Raw genomic sequence first — 23501 nt, forward strand, 5'->3', positions numbered from 1 at the left:
ACGATGCTTTGTCATTCAAAATATGAAATTTTAATTACAGTGAACTATTGAGTATTAGTACACTCATTTCTCCAGCCTAAAGGCCATAGAAATAAGACAGTTCTGGTATGGGTTTATTTACTCGCATCAGAGGCAGCATTTTACTTAAAATTAATTTCTCAGGGTCATGCTAACATTTTATTAATTTTTAGGAGATTATTTTAACATGTACAGTAGTCCCATTAGTGACAATACTACTTAATGTAGCCTTTGAGGACTGCAATGGAAATAAGTCGTTTTGTCTGACTTTTTTTGGGGCTATCCTAGGTAATTTACATATGTATGATAATTGTACTTGTGTGTGCCTGTGCCAAAATAAATTTCCTAACTGTCATGGGGTGAAATGCCTAAATATGTGGATCTTTCCAGATGAATAATGGTACACATGCAGATAAGTGATATTCCATGTTTTGGGAGTTAAATGAGCATGTACCTAACAGGGTAGGAAATGGGAATTCTTACATATAGGTTCGTGCCATTATTTTATTCCAGTGATTACAATTTACAACCTGGTATGGCTTGTGAGCTGTTATTTTTCCATAATTCTTACACTTCTTGACAACTAATCTTCGCCCATGAAGAGGCGCCTACAATATTCCCGTGTTTAGTTTAGCGCCTGGGACGGTGATAGGTTCAGTTGAAAAGCTCTGACAAAATACTGGCTACAGTGCAAAAAGCCCTGAATTGATTTACCACCCCTTCCCTCATGGCTTGTATTGTATTTATTAATTACTCGCTCATGGCTGCTTTTGTGTGTGTGTGTGTGTGTGTGTGTGTGTGTGTGTGTGTGTGTGTGTGTGTGTGTGTGTGTGTGTGTGTGCGCTTGCCTATTTGTGGTTGCAGGGGTCAAGTCATAGCTCATGGCCCTGCCTCTTCACTGACTGCTACTAGGTCTTCTCTCTCCCTGCTCCATGAGCTTGTGTGTGTGTGTGTGTGTGTGTGTGTGTGTGTGTGTGTGTGTGTGTGTGTGTGTGTGTGTGTGTGTGTGTGTGAGAGAGAGAGAGAGAGAGAGAGATAAGAGATAAGATTTTCTTCGGATTTTTAACTCCGGAGGGTTAGCCACCCAGGATAACCCAAGAAAGTCTGTGCGTCATCAAGGACTGTCTAACTTATTTCCATTGGGGTCCTTAATCTTGTCCCTCAGGAGGCGACCAACACCAGTCAACTAACACCCAGGTACCTACTTGCTGCTAGGTGAACAGGTAAGAAAACGCATCAAAATGCTTCTACCTGCTGGGAATTGAACCCAGGCCCTCTGTGTAAAGTGGGAGCTATGGCCACCGGGCCTTGTGTGTGTGTAAGTAAGTTTATTCAGGTATACGCAAATACAGTTACATAGAATTATCATACATAGCAGTAAATGTGTAGAGAACCTAGGATAACCCAAAAAAGTCAGAGTGACTTATTTCCATTGGTGTGTGTGTGTGTGTGTGTGTACTCACCTAGTTGAGGTTGCAGGGGTCGCATCTAAGCTCCTGGCCCCGCCTCTTCACTGGTCACTACTAGGTCACTCTCCCTGAACCGTGAGCTTTATCATACCTCTGCTTAAAGCTATGTATGGATCCTGCCTCCACTACATCGCTTCCCATACATGGGGACTTCTATGCCTATCTGATAATATTTCTATGATCAAAATTCTACTAATACCCTTTAACCTTTCCTTACGTTATCTTGTGTGCTTGTCACTGTATGGTACACTAACAGCTACAGGTGTTATATAACCTTCAAAACTGACTTGTTGTGAAGTTTTGGTACATAGACATTGGACGGGCATCACCAATCCATCAACCCACCTGGCATAATGAACAACCCTGTGATTTTGTATAGCACTGTTGTTTAAGATTGTGTACGATGGACTCAACTAAATAATTATCAAGCTTGTATAACCCATAATTTGAGTTGTATACTGTATTCCTTTCATGTTTCAAGAGGGAAGATTCAATTATGTTTCTTTCCATGACAGAACTGTTTAGTACTATAATCTGGGCAGCATCCCACCCCAGTGGGTGATTACATGCACTAATGTGGTTAAAGATAGCGTTTGACTCCTGCCCTGTCCTGACTGAGTATTTATGCTGGGCAATTCTGATTTCCAGAAATTTACTTGTTTGACCAATATATGAGAGAGGACACTGAGTACATGGGGCCTTGTAAACCCCACCGACTTTGTTGGAGTGTTTTTAATCAGCCTTTGTTTCACTGTCCCCGTGTTTTTGAAAGTCAGGTTTATATTTATCTTTTTTTAAAGCCTCACGCAGGCAAGCCAGATTCTCATTGTATGGTAAAACTAGTACATTTTTCCTGGCCACCACTTCTTTAGGTTTAGTCCTGTAGAAAGTCCTTTTTGCTGACATTAGTGCTGACATTTCATCCTCTAGGTACTCTGGACTGCAGATGTGCAGTGCTCTCAGGAACATTGTGAGGAACACTCCTTTTTATCCTGGTTTCATGGTTGGAATAGTAGTGAATGTATGATGACACATTGGTGGACTTCCTATAAACTAAATTTGAATTTCCTATCGACCCGATGGATTAAAATATTTAGGAATGGCAAAGTGTTATTTATTTCATGTTCTGTCGTGAACTTAATGGAAAGTACTAAGCCATTGAGTCCGGGAAGAAACTCGTCAATTTTGTGATCATTAGACAACAGGCAGAGAACATCATCTACGTATCTGAACCAACTAGCTTTATCTGGGAGAATGTCTTTAAGAAGTCTGGTCTCATAGAATTCCATATATAAGTTGCCGAGTAAGGGGCTAAGGGGATTTCCCATTGCCATGCCTTGTTTTTGAGCACAGAATTTCCCTTCAAATACAAATTTGCAATCAGTAACACAAAGTTTTATCAGTTCAATTATTGTTTTCATGGGGAAGGGCACGGGGAAGTTTTCTAGTTCCTCTTCGAGGTACGAAAGCAAGTCAGGGGACAGGGACTTTGGTGAACAGAGCTGTGACATCAAAGCTCACTTAAGAAAAGTCGTGAGGGACATTTAATTTCTGGAGCCTCTCAGTGAGGTCAACATTATTTTTAATATGTGCATCTGAGATCTTACCAGCCATGGGAGTTAGAAGTTTAACCAACCATTTAGATAGATTATATGCTGCTGAGCCTACTGTACTAATAATGGGACAGGCTGGGCATCCTGACTTATGGGTCTTGATTACCCCATATAAATATGGTAGAGTTGCTGACCTAGCCGACAGATATTTAATTAATTCATCATTCCCTTTCAATAACGTTTTAAGGTGTTTATTAAAATGGCATTATCAGGAGTTGTGCAATGTTGCAAGGTAGCAACCAAAGCAGGGAGAGAGGTCTCAGAGTAGCGTAAGTGTCACTGGCCCAGGTTACCCTTAGACTGGGTTAGTGGTCGGTGCCAACCCCACCCTACCATCATCCCCCCACTACCCATATGGGGTAGGAGGGTTTCTGAGATACCAGCCCCAAGCTGGGGGGGATAATGGTAGGGTGGGGTTGGCACCAACCACTAACCCAGTCTAAGGGTAACCGTGGCCAGTGAAACCTACGCTACTCTGAGACCCCTCTCTCCCTGCTTTGGTTGCTCCTTTGCAACACTGCACAGCTCCTGATGATGCACTGAGAAGTGTGAAAGTACTTGCACTAAAGATTCCCCTCCCCCCCCGGTGGCTTTTCCTGCATAGTTAAGATCGCCCATCTGCAATTGTTTAACCAGTTTAACCATAGGACAATGGAAAAAAGGTGAGTGGTGCACTGAGGTATCTGTGAAGACACAAAAACCATTATCCATGGATGCAAAGAAGTGAATGTACGAGAGTGAAGCGGTACCAACACTTTTATATGGGTGTGAAGGATGGGTTGTAAATACTGCAGCGAGGAGGAGGCTGGAGGCAGTGGAAATGTCGTGCCTAAGGGCAATGTGTGGTGTAAATGTTATGTAGAGAATTCGTAGTGTGGAAATTAGGAGGTGGTGTGAAGTTACTAAAAGTATTAGTCAGAGGGCTGAAGAGGGGTTGTTGTTGAGGGGGTTCGGTCATTTAAAGAGAAAGAAACAAAGTATAATGACTTGGAGAGCATATAAATCTGTAGGGAAAGGAAGGCGGGGTAGGGGTCATCCTCGAAAAGGTTGGAAGAAGTGGGTAAAGGAGGTTTTGTGGGCGAGAGGCTTGGATTGCCAGCAACTGTGCATGAGCGCGCTAGATAGGAGTGAATGGAGACAATTGGGTTTTGGGACCTGACAAGCTGTTGGAATGTGAGCAGGGTAATATTTTGTGAAGGGATTCAGGGAAACTGGTTAGGAAATGGGAAGTACACTGTCTGCACTTTAAAAGGAGGGCTTTGGGATATTAACAGTTTAGATGAACATCTAAACTGTTGTATCTGGGCACCTCTGCAAAGAGTGATTATGTATGAGTGATAGTGAAAGTATTGAATAATAATGAAATTTTTTTTTGGAGGTTTCTTTCTTTTTGGGTCACCCTACCTTGGTGGGAAACGGCCAATGTGTTAAATAAGTAAATTATATATAATACATATATAATATATACTGTATATATATATATATATATATATATATATATATATATATATATATATATATATATATATATATATATATACATACATAAATAATTTTTTTTTTTCTTCAACAAGTCGGCCGTCTCCCACCGAGGCAGGGTGACCCAAAAAAGAAAGAAAATCCCCAAAACGAAAATACTTTCAATCATCATTCAACACTTTCACCACACTCGCACATTATCACTGTTTTTGCAGAGGTGCTCAGAATACAACAGTTTAGAAGCATACACATATAAAGATACACAACATATCCCTCCAAACTGCCAATATCCCAAACCCCTCCTTTAAAGTGCAAGCATTGTACTTCCCATTTCCAGGACTCAAGTCCGACTATATGAAAATAAACGGTTTCAATGAATCCCTTCACTAAATATTACCCTGCTCACACTCCAACAGATCGTCAGGTCCCAAGTACCATTCGTCTCCATTCACTCCTATCTAACACGCTCACGCACGCTTGCTGGAAGTCCAAGCCCCTTGCCCACAAAACCTCCTTTACCCCCTCTCTTCAACCCTTTCGAGGACGACCCCTACCCCGCCTTCCTTCCCCTATAGATTTATATGCTTTCCATGTCATTCTACTTTGATCCATTCTCTCTAAATGACCAAACCACCTCAACAACCCCTCTTCTGCCCTCTGACTAATACTTTTATTAACTCCACACCTTTTCCTAATTTCCACACTCCGAATATTCTGCATAATATTTACACCACACATTGCCCTTAAACAGGACATCTCCACTGCCTCCAACCGTCTCCTCGCTGCTGCATTTACCACCCAAGCTTCACACCCATATAAGAGTGTTGGTACTACTATACTTTCATACATTCCCTTCTTTGCCTCCATAGATAACGTTTTTTGACTCCACATATACCTCAACGCACCACTCACCTTTTTTCCCTCATCAATTCTATGATTAACCTCATCCTTCATAAATCCATCCGCCGACACGTCAACTCCCAAGTATCTGAAAACATTCACTTCTTCCATACTCCTCCTCCCCAATTTGATATCCAATTTTTCTTTATATTTATATTTATATTTATTTTTATATTTATATATATACATATTATATTATTCAACACATCGGCAAGAATTCACAAATGTACGACAGTGTACGCAAGTAAAACACAGCAGGTGGAAGAGCTTAAGGCCTTGGTCGAGCCCCTAACTTTTGATGAAGTTTTCACACTGAAAGTCCTAAAGCTCTATTTTCTAATCTCCCCTCTGTGGCTTACTGTATTTGCACACACAGATTGAAGGATCATTTAAATTATGCTATCATTGCAATTCTGGCAAAACAGCTGTTGAATGAATGTTGATGAATGTGTTTCCTTGTATGAGGTCACCTTACCCTGGAAGGACATACATACATAGATATATGTAATATTTATTTAAGGAAGATACATTATATCATAAATGATCAGTCTAGCGAATATCAAGGAAAAAGATCAAAATATATTTATGTACTAAAAAAACTGAAAGACAGAGCATCACTGATTCTAGATACTTAAGAAGAGACTGAAATAAACTGATACAATGACACTCAGACCGAAAGACACTCAGTGTGACTATATTAAGCGATAGTTCGATATAGTCATTGCAAATTTTAAAAAAAACGAGATTCATTACTACTACATTAAGAGGGATATCGAAAAGGATTACCTTCAATTGGATTTTTAGTTACAAAGATTAACTGTGTATTAAAAAGACAAAAAAATGCTTTCTACAACTGTTAAGGAATAGATTGAGATTCTCGGCACTACGTCCTCAGTAGACCGGGCAAGGAACTAGGTGGGCATATATGGAATAAGGAGAGAGGCAGGTAAAGTCAATATTGCCATTGCTAACAATGTTAGGGAACATACAGTAACACACTTCTTTCACACAAATATGCATGCTAAAACTGAAATATTTTCATGTAAATACAGCATATATTTCTATGAATGAAAGATTGTGCAATTCGTGTGAGCAAGTGTGTGTGTGTAGGTTGTGTAAGTAAAAATGGTGTGTAAGAGGAGCATATGTTGTCAGGGAACCATTTACACAACTGCCTACACCAATGTAGATGAATGATGATACAACTAGAACTTTCTTAAGTACACAAAGTCATGCCCTCCTTGCTCACTCTTGTAGATATGTCATACATACATGTACACATTACACACAAACAAATTATGTCTACCACAAAATCATTCGATATGACACCCTTATTTTTGTGTTCAAAATAGGAGGATGGCTGATGATTAAATATGAAAGCACTGGAAAATGGAATAGGAGAGATCTTTCAAAAATTACAAGAATTGCCTTCAAGGAAGGTGTTTGAGACAGTGACATAGGTGATGGATTTAGAGAGCACTCTCAACCCAGCACATAACATTGTTGTTCTCATTAATTCAATCATCTACCCACCAAAGTACATTTTCTCAATGGAGTGAATTTATTTTTGTAAACATATTCTACCACTTCAAACCTATTAATGAATCTGATTAACTCAATGCAACAGTTACTAACCACACAAAAAGAGAGCACAAAACCTAGGATCACGGCAGCAGTGTTGTTTGACACACATGCACATTTAATGCATATTTTTAATATAATCAGGAAGCCCCATTAACCACATGAAAACACTGCATTCAACTTTAAAAGAATCACAATACCATTATTATTTTAATCTCCACCTCTGATGAAAAAATGTCCATGATCAGACATGGAGAATATTGCTTGCACCTTGCAAGAGGCAAAAGCAGGGAGGATATGAGTATGTTAACACTACCCAGGCTACAACATTTACCTGACTACAATTTTCACATGGCTACAACACTCACCTGGCTGTAACAACTTCCTGGCACCAATCACTTGGCCACAACCACAGGTTACAATTGCCTGGCTACAACAAAAATCATTTGACTGCAATAATCATCTGACTACAACAACAACACTTGCCAGATTAGAAAAACACAACTGAAACAAAAAATTCCCTGGCCATCTGGCTATGGAAGGTATTTGGGTATAACAGTCACCTGCCACTCGTTCTCATAAACATTCCCTTGGTTATTCTTGAGGAAAGGCAAATAAAATCCAGAAACTTCATGTCAGAATTGACAATTTCCAAACAGGAACCCTCTCCTCTCATCTGCAGAGTCACTCAATCAAGTGGATGTGTAGCGTGTAAATGTGGACATAAGTGCATAAGTATATTTGAAAAATGTGTGTAGAACAGGGTGTATCATATTAAAAATGTGAGTAAAACAGCATATGTTATGTGTACAGAATAACGAGGGAAAAGATAAGAATGCAGCAGACACACAAGTGATAGGGTGGGAATATGTACTCTCTTAGGGTAATAGGGTGGATGTACTCTCATAGGGTAATAGAGTGGAAGGATGTACTTTCATATACTGATAGAGATTCTGGTGATAGGATGGTTATATTCCAGGATGGAAGGTGGGAAAGGTTATGGTGGAAAGCTGTTGTATGGCCAGGATGAAAGGCTGTGGTATGGTCAAGGTGGTAGGGTTGGAGTCTCTGGTCTACTGGAGACGCTCGCTGTGTGTTCGTCACTACGGGTTTAGCTGCACGGGGCATTGCGGAGCGTGGCGGGGCTGTACGAGGCTGACTAACCCGGCGTTGGTCTTGATCCTCAGTAGGCGAGACTTGAGCCCGCGACGAGGCAGGGCTCGCGGCCAGTCGGGATCAACCTGACCAAGCACACTAGGAGCCGGGTCAGGGCTGGACGGGCCGCTGAAGGACGGGCTGACTCGGAATGGGTGACGAAGGGCCGGACTCACGCCACGATCACCAATGGAATTAGTTGAGACGCCGGCTCGCCCGGGGTGGTTCCCAATTGCCACAGGGCTGGGGATGGCCCCAGGCTCCTGGCTCCCTACTAGCATGGGGGCAGGCCCAGAGGTGCCCCCTGGGTCAGGGGTAGCCAGGCCCGCCACCCTAGACATCTCCGTTACCTGCTCAGTAAAGTGTCCGGGCCGGGTGAAGGTGGGGTCAAGCAGTGGCAGCGCCTGTAGCCACACATCGTGGCTCTGGTTACCCCTGTGGCAGCCACCTGGTTACTGTGGGCTTCACTCATCCTACTTCACACTCATTGATTCATATGCAGGCTCACCCCTCACACTGTCTCATCATCACTCACTCTTTCCTTGCACTCTCGCTCTTGCACTGCTGTCTCATCCTCACACTGCCATGTGACGTTGTCACTGCTCTCATCCTCTGTCTCTTTCTCACACTGCTGTGTGGCCCATCATACTTCTGTCTGACCCCTCACACTATCCTCAAATATACATTCAAAGGTGCTCTTAGCTTCCAAATCATTTGTGACAGAAAGCAAATATTTATGTTGCAAAAACCATACAGTGCAAAAGGATTAACACCAAAAAAAAAAAGTACTTCACTGTAACTCAACAACTGTTCATATTTTTCAACAGTAATTTTTAATTTAACCCATAATTTATACCAGATGCAGTATATTCATAAGATATCAAGGAATTTCCATATTTTAATTCATGAGTAGGAAAGAGCTCATATTAATATAATTTTATGAATCACTGTTCAACAAGTGTTAATGAACAGTTTTTTTAAGTTTGCTGAGTTACATAGTATACTCTTACCTGCATAGCTGAGGACACTGGGAGCACTCCAGTGTATAGCTCTGTTCCCACTTATAAAAATACTTTGGAGAAATACAATGCTCCAGTATCCTTTCTTACCTTCCTTCCTCTAAAACAGATTAGAATATTTTAAAGTGTTTCATGAAAATCAAAATAATATAATGTAATGCCTCTTTTCAAAGCTAACTAATATCTTACAATTTAGAAAACTACTAAGAATACTGTACATGCTTTTTATTCTTTCTCCAGCTGATAGTTTGGACTGAAATACACTTATTCCACAAATTATACAAGTGTAGGGTGTTCTATGGCACACTTGAATTAAAAAGCACAATTTTGGTGCCATAAAATGCAATATTATGAAACCATAAATTGCAAAAATCAATGCATCTGCATGGACTCTGAAAAACTTACATTTATCATTAGAAAAGTTATCGAGATAATTAAATTTACTTGTTAGAACCCCTCAAGGAAGGTTCCTTGATGTTGGTGAGGGGCTCTTGATTTAGGGAATTGGATCTGTGCTCCAGTTCCCCAAATTAAGCCTGAATGCCTTCCACATCCCCCCCCCCCAGGCGCTGTATAATCCTCCGGGTTTAGCGCTTCCCCCTTGATTATAATAATAATAATACTTGTTAGAATTCATGGCATTATGAATGAACTTAGAAACAGTGGCACTTAGTCTATGTTGAACAGTGTAGTGTTAACTGGTGTAGCACTATGATATAGGCATCACTTGCTCAGTAAGTTAAGGCACTGTTGGGTATATTTATGTAGATGAGGGGGGGAGAGAGAGAGAGGCAATTTTGAATTAGTGAGGCTCTCAACATGCCTATTTCCTCTAACCAATATGGTATTCCATACCCAGTGATCAAATGTCTGCAGCTATGGTATGAAATTATTATTATTATTATTATTATTATTATTATTATTATTATCAGAATGGATAAGTGCAAAACTAGTGATCATACAGTGCCTGGGGAATGAGAAATAATCAGGACTGGTCCAAGGAGGAGAAGGATAGGCCCTATGGATCGTAAGCCCTTTATCAGCATCAAGGTGATACTTTGAGAACCAAGACACAAAACTATTGGTGGTGTACTTGTAGTGTTGATCATGACAGTGATGTGGTGATTGCTCTTTCTAACTATACTTTTACTGCAAGTACCTATACCTTTACTGCCCATAATTAAATAAATCTTATTAAGGAAACATTAAAGAATTGCATTCACTGACATGAACTGCTTTAGGGGAATCTAAAACTGAAATTAACAAGACATTATTTGTTCTGGGTACAAGATGAGTATGATGAAGGATAAACATATTACAATGTATGAGTTCAGTTCAATCATAATATCTCTCATTGTGTTTGACTGTATTTGCTCACACTTACTGTTACTGTATTTGCTCACACCTACTGTTACTGTATTTACTCACAGCTACTGCTACTGTATTTACTCACAGCTACTGTTACTGTATTTGCTCACACCTACTGTTACTGCATTTATTCACACTTACTGTTTTTACTCATCCCTACTGTTATTGTATTTGCTCATACCTATTGTTACTGTATCTACTCACATTTACTGTTACTGAAGTAGTCTTGAGTGCAATAGTCTGTATGTACTCAAGATCATTCCAAGAATTGTATTTGGCCTGATTATACATTTTGGACTTACTATTATAGTCATTGGGAAGTGCTAAACCTGAAAGGGTCATATACTGCCTGGGGAATGGGAAGAAATCAGACTTAGTTTAAGGATGGGGATGATATCTCCAATTCCCTGGATCAAGAGTCCTTCACCAGCATCAAGGATTTACCCCTTCCTCATCAAGTTGCTTGTGTGACTTGAATTAATGACTTGTTATAGCTAATCAAAGCTGCCCAACATACTGGACAATGTCAGTGTCTGTTTTCCTCTAACAAAAGAAATATTATATGGAAGTAAGCTGCTTTGACCTTTTTGGGTCATCCTAAGTAATTTACACTATATATGATAATTGTACTAATGTGTACCTGTGCCTAAATAAACTTACTTGTGAATAAAAACATGGAAGATAAAATTAAAAGTTAAAGGACTACAATTTGATGAGAGCAGTGCTAATGCAAGGCCAATAGTATGAACAATAGTTAACTAGTCAAGACTTTTAATCTTCACTGCAGTATGCAATTTTTAATTTCATCTGACATCCCCAGGCTAAGATATTTCCTTTGTACTGGAATTCTAACTTTAAGAAATACACTTGCAATATCATTTACTCTAATTTTTAGTGTGTTCTAATATCTGTTAAGAAAATGCCACCTAAAATTTATTTCATGGCATATGATCAATAATGAAGATGGCTAAACAGGAGAGTTCAGTTACTAAAGACTTCACATGTTGCTAGCTGTGATAGCGATAGTCACTAGCTATAATGACAGTCACTAGCCATGATAGTGGTAGTCATTAGCTATGATAATGGTAGTCACTAGCTATGATAGTGGTAGTCACTAGCTATAATAGTGACAGCCACTAGCTATGATAGTAACAGTCATTAGCTATGACAGCAATAGTCATTAGCTATGATAGTGATATTTAGGAAAATATTATGTCAATATGGTCCTCAACTCTACATTTCTTTCACCATAAATTACATAGGAAAATAGATAAAAGATTACAATAATATTTCGACTTTATGATGAAATTTAAGATAATTACCCAGCATGAAGGGAGCACATCTGTAACTTGTATTCATTTATTTACTTTTCAGTACTGGTATTTAGTATCAGTGATTATTTGTACATTTACTCATTCAGCAACAGCTATTTATTTACAAATTTATTTATCATATCATATTCATATTTGAATTATGATGGGTTTGTCAGAATATAACCCCATCATAAGTTGACGAACACCTGTATTTAATTTATAGCATTCAATGTTGTTGCTAATAAACTGATGCTAAGATAATGAGACATACTCAAGGGGTGCACATCTATTCACAATTTATTTTAATACTGGGGAAACATTCGGCAGTTTCTAATTATTTGGCACTTTGCTAGTTTCTGATTTGTTAATTATTATTGCTAGTGAGAATGCAATTTTTTACACTTCTAGCTGTCATTTCATCCAGTTCTCTAAGGTCCTGAAATGGAGCCTTTGTGGCAAAAACTGTTTCTCTCATAGTGGAATGTAAGTACTGTGCAGTGCTGAAGGCAATGGTGACAACTTGAAGCCATTTCTTTATTGCTAATTGTCATTCTTTCATTGTTGCTAGAGTTTTGAATTAATCTTAGTCTGCCCAAAATGCCTAGTCATGCTAGGTGTGATAGTGGCCCTCTCTGTAATTAGTATTTTATAATACGTAAATCACACAATATCCCATAATATATAAACCCCGCCTTGTAATCTTTATAAAGAATAAACTTGATTTGATTTGATTTGAAAGTTTCTATTGTTGCTTTAACCATTCTTCTCTTCCTCCTGGATGAAAGTTCTATTCCAAATATTGCAATCCAGACATCCAAAGTTATTTCTGCTCTCAAGTTGCCGTGTGAATTAAACCCAGATTTACTCAGTGATAATATCCAGATCCTTTAAAGATGCATACAGGGATAATTCCTCCCTTTTTTTAGAATATACAGTGCAACCTCGGCTTATGAATTTAATCCGTTCCCTGACCTTGTTCGTATCCTGATTTGTTTGTATGCCGAGTCAATTTTCCTCATTTAAATTAACTGAAAAGCCATTAATCCATTCCAGCAGAATTCTTTTTCTCAGAAGGTACGACAAAATACACTTCAATGTGCAGATGAATGGTTCAGAGAACCGACATGTTGATAAATTAGACACATGTGCAACTCTTGAGTATCTTTATTGAGGAAACGTTTCACCACACAGTGGTTTCATCAGTCCATACAAAGGAGAATCGTGAAGAGCAGCAGGAGAATGAGGTAATCAGTCCCTCAACCTTGAGTCGATGTGGTCAGTCCATCAATCTTGAATAGAATACAGCATATGAGCGGAGAAGTGGCTTATATACCGTAGGCAGGAGAGGTGCAGCAGTCGTAGGTGTCACATTTGTCCATGTGGAAGTAGGTCGTGCTCAAGGGTTAGGCAAGCGAAGAATTTCCAAGTATTAAGATCCCAAGAAGTTGCAGTGTCTGACAGGAATGTAGATGAATGTTGGTTCTCTGAACCTCTGCACCTCTCCTGCCTACGGTATATAAGCCACTTCTCAACTCATATGCTGTATTCTATTCAAGATTGATGGACTGACCACATCGACTCAAGGTTGAGGGACTGATTACCTCATTCTCCTGCTGCTCTTCACGATTCTCCTTTGTATGGACTGATGAAACCACTGTGTGGTAAAACGTTTCCTCAATAAAGATACTCAAGAGTTGCACATGTGTCTAATTTATCAACACTTCAATGTGACACTAATATCAACTCTGGGGATTATTTATCTATTACAATTCATCTAAAATGACTAAATACACAATATAAATGTAACACAGAAACATGATATATACTATAAAATGAATGAAATAGGCCATATGGTGAGTGATGCTGGCAGTGGCAGCAGCATCTGCCATTTCCTCTCCCACTGACTATAGTATCTTCCCATGCTCTTATTATAAGAGAAAACAGAGCGTTTGTGAGGCTAACTGCACTAGATCACAGTTTCATAAGGAAAATGCTGAAACAATGTACTGTACATAACTTATAAATAAGAAACAGAGAATGCAATGAAATAAAGTGGTTATTGTATGTATAATATAGTACACACTTACCTTGGAGCAAATGCTGGCAGAGCTTGAGGGTGGTGAAGTTAGTTTCATGTCATCCTTTTTCTATTAATCGCTAAACTTACTTGCTACACTTAATGCTACATTTTATCGCTGAACTTAAATGCTACAATTGTTTTCTTTATTTTTCATTCACTTTGCTTTTCACTTGCTACACTCTTAATTAGTATCATACATATGGTAGATGCATTAAGCTGGTACTGCCTGGCCGAGTTCATAACCCCACACCCAGAGAGTCACCAATTTCTGTTTTGAAGCATTTGGCACAAAAATATGAAAAAAATTATGAAAAACGTCTAAAAATTACAACAAAAGTACAGTGGACCCCTGGTATACGATATTAATCCGTTCCTGAGAGCTCATCGTATGCCAAAATTATCGGAAGGCGAATTAATTTTCCCCATAAGAAATAATGGAAATCAAATTAATCTTTGCAAGACACCCAAAAGTACTATGAAAAAAAAAGTTTTACCACATGAAATATTAAGTTTAATGCACACAAACTGAAGAAGACATGCACAGTTTGTAGTACTCTACTAAATAGAATACATGACACTTACCTTTAATGAAGATCTGGTGATGATTGATGGGCTGGGAGGAGGGGAGAGTGTCGAAGTTGTAAATGTTTAGAAGGGGAATCCCCTTCCATTAGGGCTTGAGGTAGCAAGTCCTTTCCCGGGGTTACTTGCTTTCTTCTTTTAATGCCACTAGGACCAGCTTGAGAGCCACTGGACCTCTGTCGCACAACAAATCTGTCCATAGAGGTCTGTACCTCCCGTTCCTTTAAGATTTGCCTAAAATGGGCCACAACATTGTCATTGTAATAGTCACCAGCATGGCTTGCAATAGCTGTGTTAGGGCGATTTCCATCCATAAAGGTTTGCAGTTCAACCCACTTTGCACACATTTCCTTAATTTTTGAAGTAGGCACAATGGATTCCACAACTGGCATAGGCTTCTCAGGGTTAGCCCCGAACCCTTCAAAATCTTTCATAATTTCCATACTAATTCTCACCCTTTTTACCACAGGGTTGGCACTAGAAGCTTTCTTGGGGCCCATTGTGATTTATTTTGCAGAAGCAAGCACCAAAAACACTGTGATAATATGGAATGTACCGAATGTATGCTTAGATGCGAGCGCACTGGCTGGCTTGTAAACACTGGCATGCATGGGGCAGTTCAGGCCACATGTAAACGCGTCCTGGACAAATCACATGTGGCGGGTTTTTTAATGAGTGGGGATTAGATTAGATTTTGCCACCGAAGTGGCTAGTTTATTGTGCACCCCATATCCATCCTGTGGACAGTAGCGTGAGAGCATATGGATACACAAAAGGCCTAGAAACTAGGCCCCAAAGGGTTAACAGGAATACATATGGATTTATATCTACATATCTATAGTTCACTTATCTGTTACAAGCAAATTTAGGAAATTTGCTTAGTATATCTGGTATCTTATTTTCATTAATAAGATATCTTGACATGTCACATAGGTTATTATACTGTCTGTCTCTGTATTCCTCAATAAGTGGACAATTAAACACATAGTGTTCAAGAGAGTGACCATATGCCTGATCACATAGTTTACATTTAGTTTGATCATCATCTGTGTGTCTCCCAAACTGCCAGAAGTACTTGTAACCAAGCCTAAGCCTGGCCACTACAACATCAGTCAGTCTGTTCACATTGCAAGTTGCTCCATAAACATACTTATCTATGTTCCTGTTATCATAGTGGGTTATAGATCTACTCAGGCTTCTAACTGCATTCCTATAACAATCATTTTCATTATTTACTTCTCTCCTAATATTATTCCTAATGCTAGACACAGTTATACCAAAGTTATATTCTACATTCTCCTTCTGGGTACTCTTCTTGGCTAACATATCAACTTTATCATGAAGGAGTAATCCAATGTGTGATGGGATCCATAGCAATTGTACATTAATTCCTTTGTCCCTAATTTTTGAGTATCTATACCTGGCTTCCCCAATGAGCATGTTGTTGGAGTCATTATATGAGTCAAGAGCCTTCAATGATGACATAGAATCAGTTATGATGATCGTATGCCGGGGGTCCACTGTATTATTGTTATGGTATGCATCCCTATTATATTGTACTATTATTATAATTATTATTATTAATACATATGTATTATTATTATTATTAGTATGTACGTATTATAATTATTATTATTAGTAGTATGTACGTATTATAATAACTATTATTAGTATTAGTACGTACATATTATTCTAAAATATTATTATTATTATTATTACTAATTTAAGGAACTGGAGCATAAATCCAATTACCTATATCAAGAGCCCCTCACCACGTATGCACTAATAATAATAATTATAATACAATAACAGTAATAATCCTCGGTGGGATACAGCCGGTGTGTTGAAAGAAAGAACAGTAATAATATGTAATAACAGTAAGGAGAAATTCAGAAGGCTGCCAATAGTTGGCACCACGATCAGCAAAACATTAGTAACCAATACTACTCTTTAGACTCAAGTAGTCTATAAGTATTAGGTTAAGTCTGCCTGAAATGCCTCGGTATGATAGTGGCTCTCTTTGCTCCAATCATATTATATGTAAACACACATTGTAACCTTTGCAAAGAAATAAATATTTTATTTATTTATTTAAGGAACCTTCCTTGAGGGAGAAGTTCACATCCTGAAATTTCGTTCATATCCAGAAGCAAAAAATCGACTGAGCAACTGTTCATATCCTGAAAAATTCGCATGGTGGGGCATTCGAAAGCCGAGGTTCCAGTGTACTTTGGACATTTGTATAAAAATTTATTTCATCCTGCTGAACTTATTTGCCATCTGGGTATTTTAATTTAAATTATTGGCCTCCCTGGTTATCCAACTAGATGTGACTGTGTCCCCTTGGCCCAATTCACTACTGTTTACTCCTTAACCTACCCTCTCCATCCTCACTTGGAGTCACATGTTTTAACCATTGTGAAATTCCTCCCAACCTTGCATGTACCACACATTTTTGAACAAGCATATACACATCTTAAAGTTGTTCCAAAGTTCTGTTAACTCTTAATTCTAGGTTCTCCCTCATAAAGCTTTTCATTAATTCAAATAGCTTTGTTGTGCGAGTTTGAGCTTACACCCCATGTTTTGACAATGTGAGAAAGAGAGAGAAAATGAGAAAATGGGGAAAGGGAGAGGAGGGTGATAGGGAAGGGAGGGAGGGAAGGAAGATACTTGGACACACTATGAGACTCTCAAGGTTTTAGTTTAAGAGACCTTAATTAGGCTTCTGGTCAGTTTCCCCTTATAAATTTGAATGATATTAACCATTGCATAATATCACTTTTCAAATTCTGAAATATTTTAATTGCTCTTAGAAATTTTATGATAATTGTTATTCATACAAGTACAACTCTGGAAATACTTAAATTCAAACAAATTTCACATTGTTTTGTTATACTTCAGAAACTTTAAGCAAAGCTGTTTTTTTTTTTATTATTATTATGCTGTATAATACTGTACTGTACATACAGTATCCATTTTCTGATACCTGCAAAAGTTATTAATAATGCTAATTATATATTATACGTGCTCAAACACTTAACCGAACTTCAGAGTCTATTACAGCCTCTCCTCACTTAACGACGGAGTTCCATTCCAGAGACCACATTGGTAAATGAATTCGTCGCTAAGTGAGGAGCATACTATAATGGTAGTGGGTTTGTGTCAACTGTCTTTGATATTGTTTTAATGTCACCTTCGCACTATTTATAACATTTCTGATAGATTTTTAAATGTTTATACAGTAGTGTATTATGTATTCCAATAAACAGAATAGATAGGTATGCATACTGGTCAGAGAGCCCGTTGTAAGTCCGAGTCATCGATAAATGAATACATTGCTACGTGAGGAGAGGCTGTATTAACTAAATTTAGATTTACAGCTCAAAAATTAACAAAAAAAATAAGTGCTGTAGAATGTTTTTAGAAATTTTGCTATCCTATAAAAATTAGAAAAGGAATTTTTCTCAAAAGAAAAAAAAAAAAGGGTACTGGATATTGTTAGCATTCAACAGGAACCCATCTGTGTCAACAAAATTACACTGGAGTGCCTCCCAGTATAAACATTTAAGGGATTGCATCAGAACTCGCTTACTCGAAATACAATGCTGCATAAAACTTCAAGAAATACATTTCTGTACATTATACACAACTACTGAGTGAAGAATTGTGTTGATCGAGCTTTTATTAGTGATCAGTAGCTATCAATAAGCACATAATACATTTCGGATAAGCGAGCTTATCTGAATTCTTAAAGAAAAGTTCATTAATAGCCAAAGGCTCCTAACATTAAATAAAAAGTACAATCTATAAAGTAGCTATATGGAACTATTGTCAGAGTATTTACCAAGTTCAGTAATATGTTAAGGGTGTACATGTATATGCAAGACTCTCAGGGTGGGAGAAATTGACTGGTAAAACTGAACTAAACCCAGGGCAATTCTTGACATTTTATTAAGCTGAAATTTCATAATTGTGTCAAATAAGGCTCATGCTTGAAGTCTTTAGGATGGTAATATTTATAAATAATTATAATCATAAAGAAGTGCTAATAAATGAGACTTGGTAAAAGGTTCCCATAACTGACTTTATTAAGAGTTCATAAGATAAAGCATTTTAGAAGTCGACACCACTCAGCTACTGTGACATTTGTGTTTACTTCTGCCAAAAAGTAAACAAAATGATTATCAATATGTAAACTAAGTTTCAAATGGGTTTTAATATATTTTTCTTTACAGTCATGCAATTAAATTTTACTAGAGTTAAGATTTATATAATCTTTAATATAATCATAATATAATCTTTAAAGTTAGTATATACATGTTTTTGCTCACAGATTGTGTTCATTTATAAAATAAAAAAAAAAATTCTTAAATTTATTCTACATTGACAATGTTATTAGATATTAATGATGCAATGTATGAAAACTAACCTTAAGAAAAACATTAAACACAGCACTGACTGCAAGTATACAGGGGTTTCATTAAGAATTCATATCAGGAAGTTTCAAAATTCTATGTCGTATTTTTAATGGCATTACCTTGATGTACATTCCTAGAAAGTTGTTATTGTGTTTTATGAACTGCCAGACGCTTCCACATACACAGACAGTATTGGTGCAACGTTCGTATTAATAGCCTTAATTCGTTTAATTTAATTTTAAACGAATACATTTTAATCCTTCCAGCACCAACCTTTACATAATTTGTTGTAAACACTGACACCGGGGGGAGGGCATTTTGCAGACCACATATACAAGGCTGTGATTCGTGAATGTCCAACCATGGAACAAGAAAAACCATCGATTGTGCATTATGATTTTCAAGTTTTTAATACTTTACTCTGCTTTTATTACTTTAAATGAAGCAATTTGAATCTGAATAGTCATGCGCAAAGATTCTACTCCTACTTATCACTACACTATACAGTACTCCAGGTACAGTAGTTTGAGTAACATCAGTGAGCTGCTATTATTAATGCAATGAGAAGCTAATGCAGATTAGCATCTGCACCAAAAAATGCATATGAATAATGTAAGGTATACATCATTTTCTGACTCTCTGAAATGCCCTCTCTACAAATACTTCTGTACAATTTCTAGATGTAATATTAATTAAAAAGGAATTTTATTGGACACTCCATGAAAACATTTTTGGAGAGTATTGTTGTAAGTGTGAGATTTATCATATTTCAGTACTGCCTTAATGAAACCCATGTAAATATATTTGAAAATAAAGTAAGGAAAAATGCTACAATCTTTTTAACATGAAGCAAAGCCTGATAATACTTTTCTAAACTAGTATTTACAATTTAAGAAAAGTTTAACAATATTTTATGCATTAGGATTTAGTGCCTTAATAGCACTTAACCAGAGTAACTGGATTTGGTAATTTTTGAGTTGGAACCAAGGATACTTAGAATGGGAGGTTCCCTTACATACTCTTACCATCATAAAGCAAAGCTAGTCCTAAGAAGAGGTAAACTGCTGTCTATACCCTCTGTTGCCTTTCTCTTCCTAGCCTCCAACACCAGACAAAGAATTATTTAATCAAAATTATTACACTAAGTACATTATACTGAAAAATAAAAAGCATTTCTAACCAACAAAAACCATTCTGAAGTCTAGTAAGATTGAGAGATTTAATCTGAGAAGTGGAGAAATATTGCACAATGTTTTGGCTGATAACCAAGACATAATAGGATCGATTCCATAGCACTGCTTTTACAGACAGTATACTTACATGTAACAACAGTTGGGCTTCCTGCAACACATCTATAACTAGTGATACACAGGCTGCACCATATATTCTTAACGAACATACAAAATTTCTCAAATCTAAGCATGACAAACTACTTACTCTTCATTATTAATCCTCAATACTAAATGCCGGGAGCAATGGGCTAGTAACCCCTTCTCCTGTAAACATTTACTAAACAGATGATTGCTGATGTTATGAATGAAAAGAAGTTGGATGTCCTGGCCCTAAGCGAAACGAAGCTGAAGGGGGTAGGGGAGTTTCGGTGGGGGGAAATAAATGGGATTAAATCTGGAGTATCTGAGAGAGTTAGAGCAAAGGAAGGGGTAGCAGTAATGTTGAAGGATCAGTTATGGAAGGAGAAAAGAGAATATGAATGTGTAAATTCAAGAATTATGTGGATTAAAGTAAAGGTTGGATGCGAAAAGTGGGTCATAATAAGCGTATATGCACCTGGAGAAGAGAGGAATGTAGAGAAGAGAGAGAGATTTTCGGAGATGTTAAGTGAATGTATAGGAGCCTTTGAACCAAGTGAGAGAGTAATTGTGGTAGGGGATCTGAATGCTAAAGTAGGAGAAACTTTTAGAGAGGGTGTGGTAGGTAAGTTTGGGGTGCCAGGTGTAAATAAAAATGGAAGCCCTTTGATTGAACTTTGTACAGAAAGGGGTTTAGTTATAGGTAATACATATTTTAAGAAAAAGAGGATAAATAAGTATACAAGATATGATGTAGGGCAAAATGACAGTAGTTTGTTGGATTATGTATTGGTAGATAAAAGACTGTTGAGTAGACTTCAGGATGTACATGTTTACAGAGGGGCCACAGATATATCAGATCACTTTCTAGTTGTAGCTACACTGAGAGTAAAAGGTAGATGAGATACAAGGAGAATAGAAGCATCAGGGAAGAGAGAGGTGAAGGTTTATAAACTAAAAGAGGAGGCAGTTAGGGTAAGATATAAACAGCTATTGGAGGATAGATGGGCTAATGAGAGCATAGGAAATGGGGTCGAAGAGGTATGGGGTAGGTTTAAAAATGTAGTGTTAGAGTGTTCAGCAGAAGTTTGTGGTTACAGGAAAGTTGGTGCGGGAGGGAAGAGGAGCGATTGGTGGAATGATGATGTAAAGAGAGTAGTAAGGGAGAAAAAGTTAGCATATGAGAAGTTTTTAAAAAGTAGAAGTGATGCAAGGAGGGAAGAGTATATGGAGAAAGAGAGAGAGGTTAAGAGAGTGGTGAAGCAATGTAAAAAGAGAGCAAATGAGAGAGTGGGTGAGATGTTATCAACAAATTTTGTTGAAAATAAGAAAGTTTTGGAGTGAGATTAACAAGTTAAAGAAGCCTAGAGAACAAATGGATTTGTCAGTTAAAAATAGGAGAGGAGAGTTATTAAATGGAGAGTTAGAGGTATTGGGAAGATGGAGGGAATATTTTGAGGAATTGTTAAATGTTGATGAAGATAGGGAAGCTGTGATTTCGTGTATAGGGCAAGGAGGAATAACATCTTGTAGGAGTGAGGAAGAGCCAGTTGTGAGTGTGGGGAAAGTTCGTGAGGCAGTAGGTAAAATGAATGGGGGTAAGGCAGCTGGGATTGATGGGATAAAGACAGAAATGTTAATAGCAGGTGGGGATATAGTTTTGGAGTGGTTGGTGCAATTATTTAATAAATGTATGGAAGAGGGTAAGGTACCTAGGGATTGGCAGAGAGCATGCATAGTTCCTTTGTATAAAGGCAAAGGGGACAAAAGAGAGTGCAAAAATTATAGGGGGATAAGTCTGTTGAGTCTACCTGGTAAAGTGTATGGTAGAGTTATTATTGAAAGAATTAAGAGTAAGATGGAGAATAGGATAGCAGATGAACAAGGAGGCTTTAGGAAAGGTAGGGGTGTGTGGACCAGGTGTTTACAGTGCAACATATAAGTGAACAGTATTTAGATAAGGCTAAAGAGGTCTTTGTGGCATTTATGGATTTGGAAAAGGCATATGACAGGGTGGATAGGGGGGCAATGTGGCAGATGTTGCAGGTGTATGGTGTAGGAGGTAGGTTACTGAAAGCAGTGAAGAGTTTTTACGAGGATAGTGAGGCTCAAGTTAGAGTATGTAGGAAAGAGGGAAATTATTTCCCAGTAAAAGTAGGCCTTAGACAAGGATGTGTGATGCCACCGTAGTTGTTTAATATATTTATAGATGGGGTTGTAAGAGAAGTAAATGCGAGGGTCTTGGCAAGAGGTGTAGAGTTAAAAGATAAAGAATCACACAAAGTGGGAGTTGTCACAGTTGCTCTTTGCTGATGACACTGTGCTCTTGGGAGATTCTGAAGAGAAGTTGCAGAGATTGGTGGATGAATTTGGTAGGGTGTGCAAAAGAAGAAAATTAAAAGTGAATACAGGAAAGAGTAAGGTTATGAGGATAACAAAAAGATTAGGTGATGAAAGATTGGATATCAGATTGGAGGGAGAGAGTATGGAGGAGGTGAATGTATTCAGATATTTGGGAGTGGACGTGTCAGCGGATGGGTCTATGAAAAATGAGGTGAATCATAGAATTGATGAGGGGAAAAGGGTGAGTGGTGTACTTAGCAGTCTGTGGAGACAAAGAACTTTGTCCTTGGAGGCAAAGTGGGGAATGTATGAGAGTATAGTTTTACCAACGCTCTTATATGGGTGTGAAGCATGGGTGATGAATGTTGCAGCGAGGAGAAGGCTGGAGGCAGTGGAGATGTCATGTCTGAGGGCAATGTGTGGTGTGAATATAATGCAGAGAATTCGTAGTTTGGAAGTTAGGAGATGCGGGATTACCAAAACTGTTGTCCAGAGGGCTAAGGAAGGGTTGTTGAGGTGGTTCGGACATGTAGAGAGAATGGAGCAAAACAGAGTGACTTCAAGAGTGTATCAGTCTGTAGTGGAAGGAAGGTGGGGTAGGGGTCAGCTTAGGAAAGGTTGGAGGGAGGGGGTAAAGGAGGTTTTGTGTGCGAGGGGCTTGGACTTCCAGCAGGCATGCGTGAGCGTGTTTGATAGGAGTGAATGGAGACAAATGGTTTTTAATACTTGACGTGCTGTTGGAGTGTGAGCAAAGTAACATTTATGAAGAGGTTCAGGGAAACCGGCAGGCCGGACTTGAGTCCTGGAGATGGGAAGTACAGTGCCTGCACTCTGAAGGAGGGGTGTTAAT

General features: G+C 38.2%; 1 protein-coding gene across 3 annotated transcripts in view; it reads right to left on the reverse strand.

Moving 5' to 3' along the window:
* LOC128692622 (uncharacterized) overlaps window positions 1-23501 on the reverse strand; it is a 422893-nt gene that overhangs the window by 239956 nt on the left and 159436 nt on the right. For 2 of the 3 annotated variants that reach the window (XM_070089869.1, XM_070089868.1), the window contains exon 6: window positions 8225-8650. The exons of the other annotated variant lie outside the window; for it this stretch is intronic. In XM_070089869.1, the coding sequence (XP_069945970.1) occupies window positions 8225-8650 (426 nt within the window). The remainder of the gene's footprint in view (window positions 1-8224; window positions 8651-23501) is intronic. 3 annotated transcript variants of the gene reach the window in all.

The sequence above is a fragment of the Cherax quadricarinatus genome, chromosome 30, assembly GCF_038502225.1.
Source record: "Cherax quadricarinatus isolate ZL_2023a chromosome 30, ASM3850222v1, whole genome shotgun sequence".
NCBI classification, from domain to species: domain Eukaryota; kingdom Metazoa; phylum Arthropoda; class Malacostraca; order Decapoda; family Parastacidae; genus Cherax; species Cherax quadricarinatus.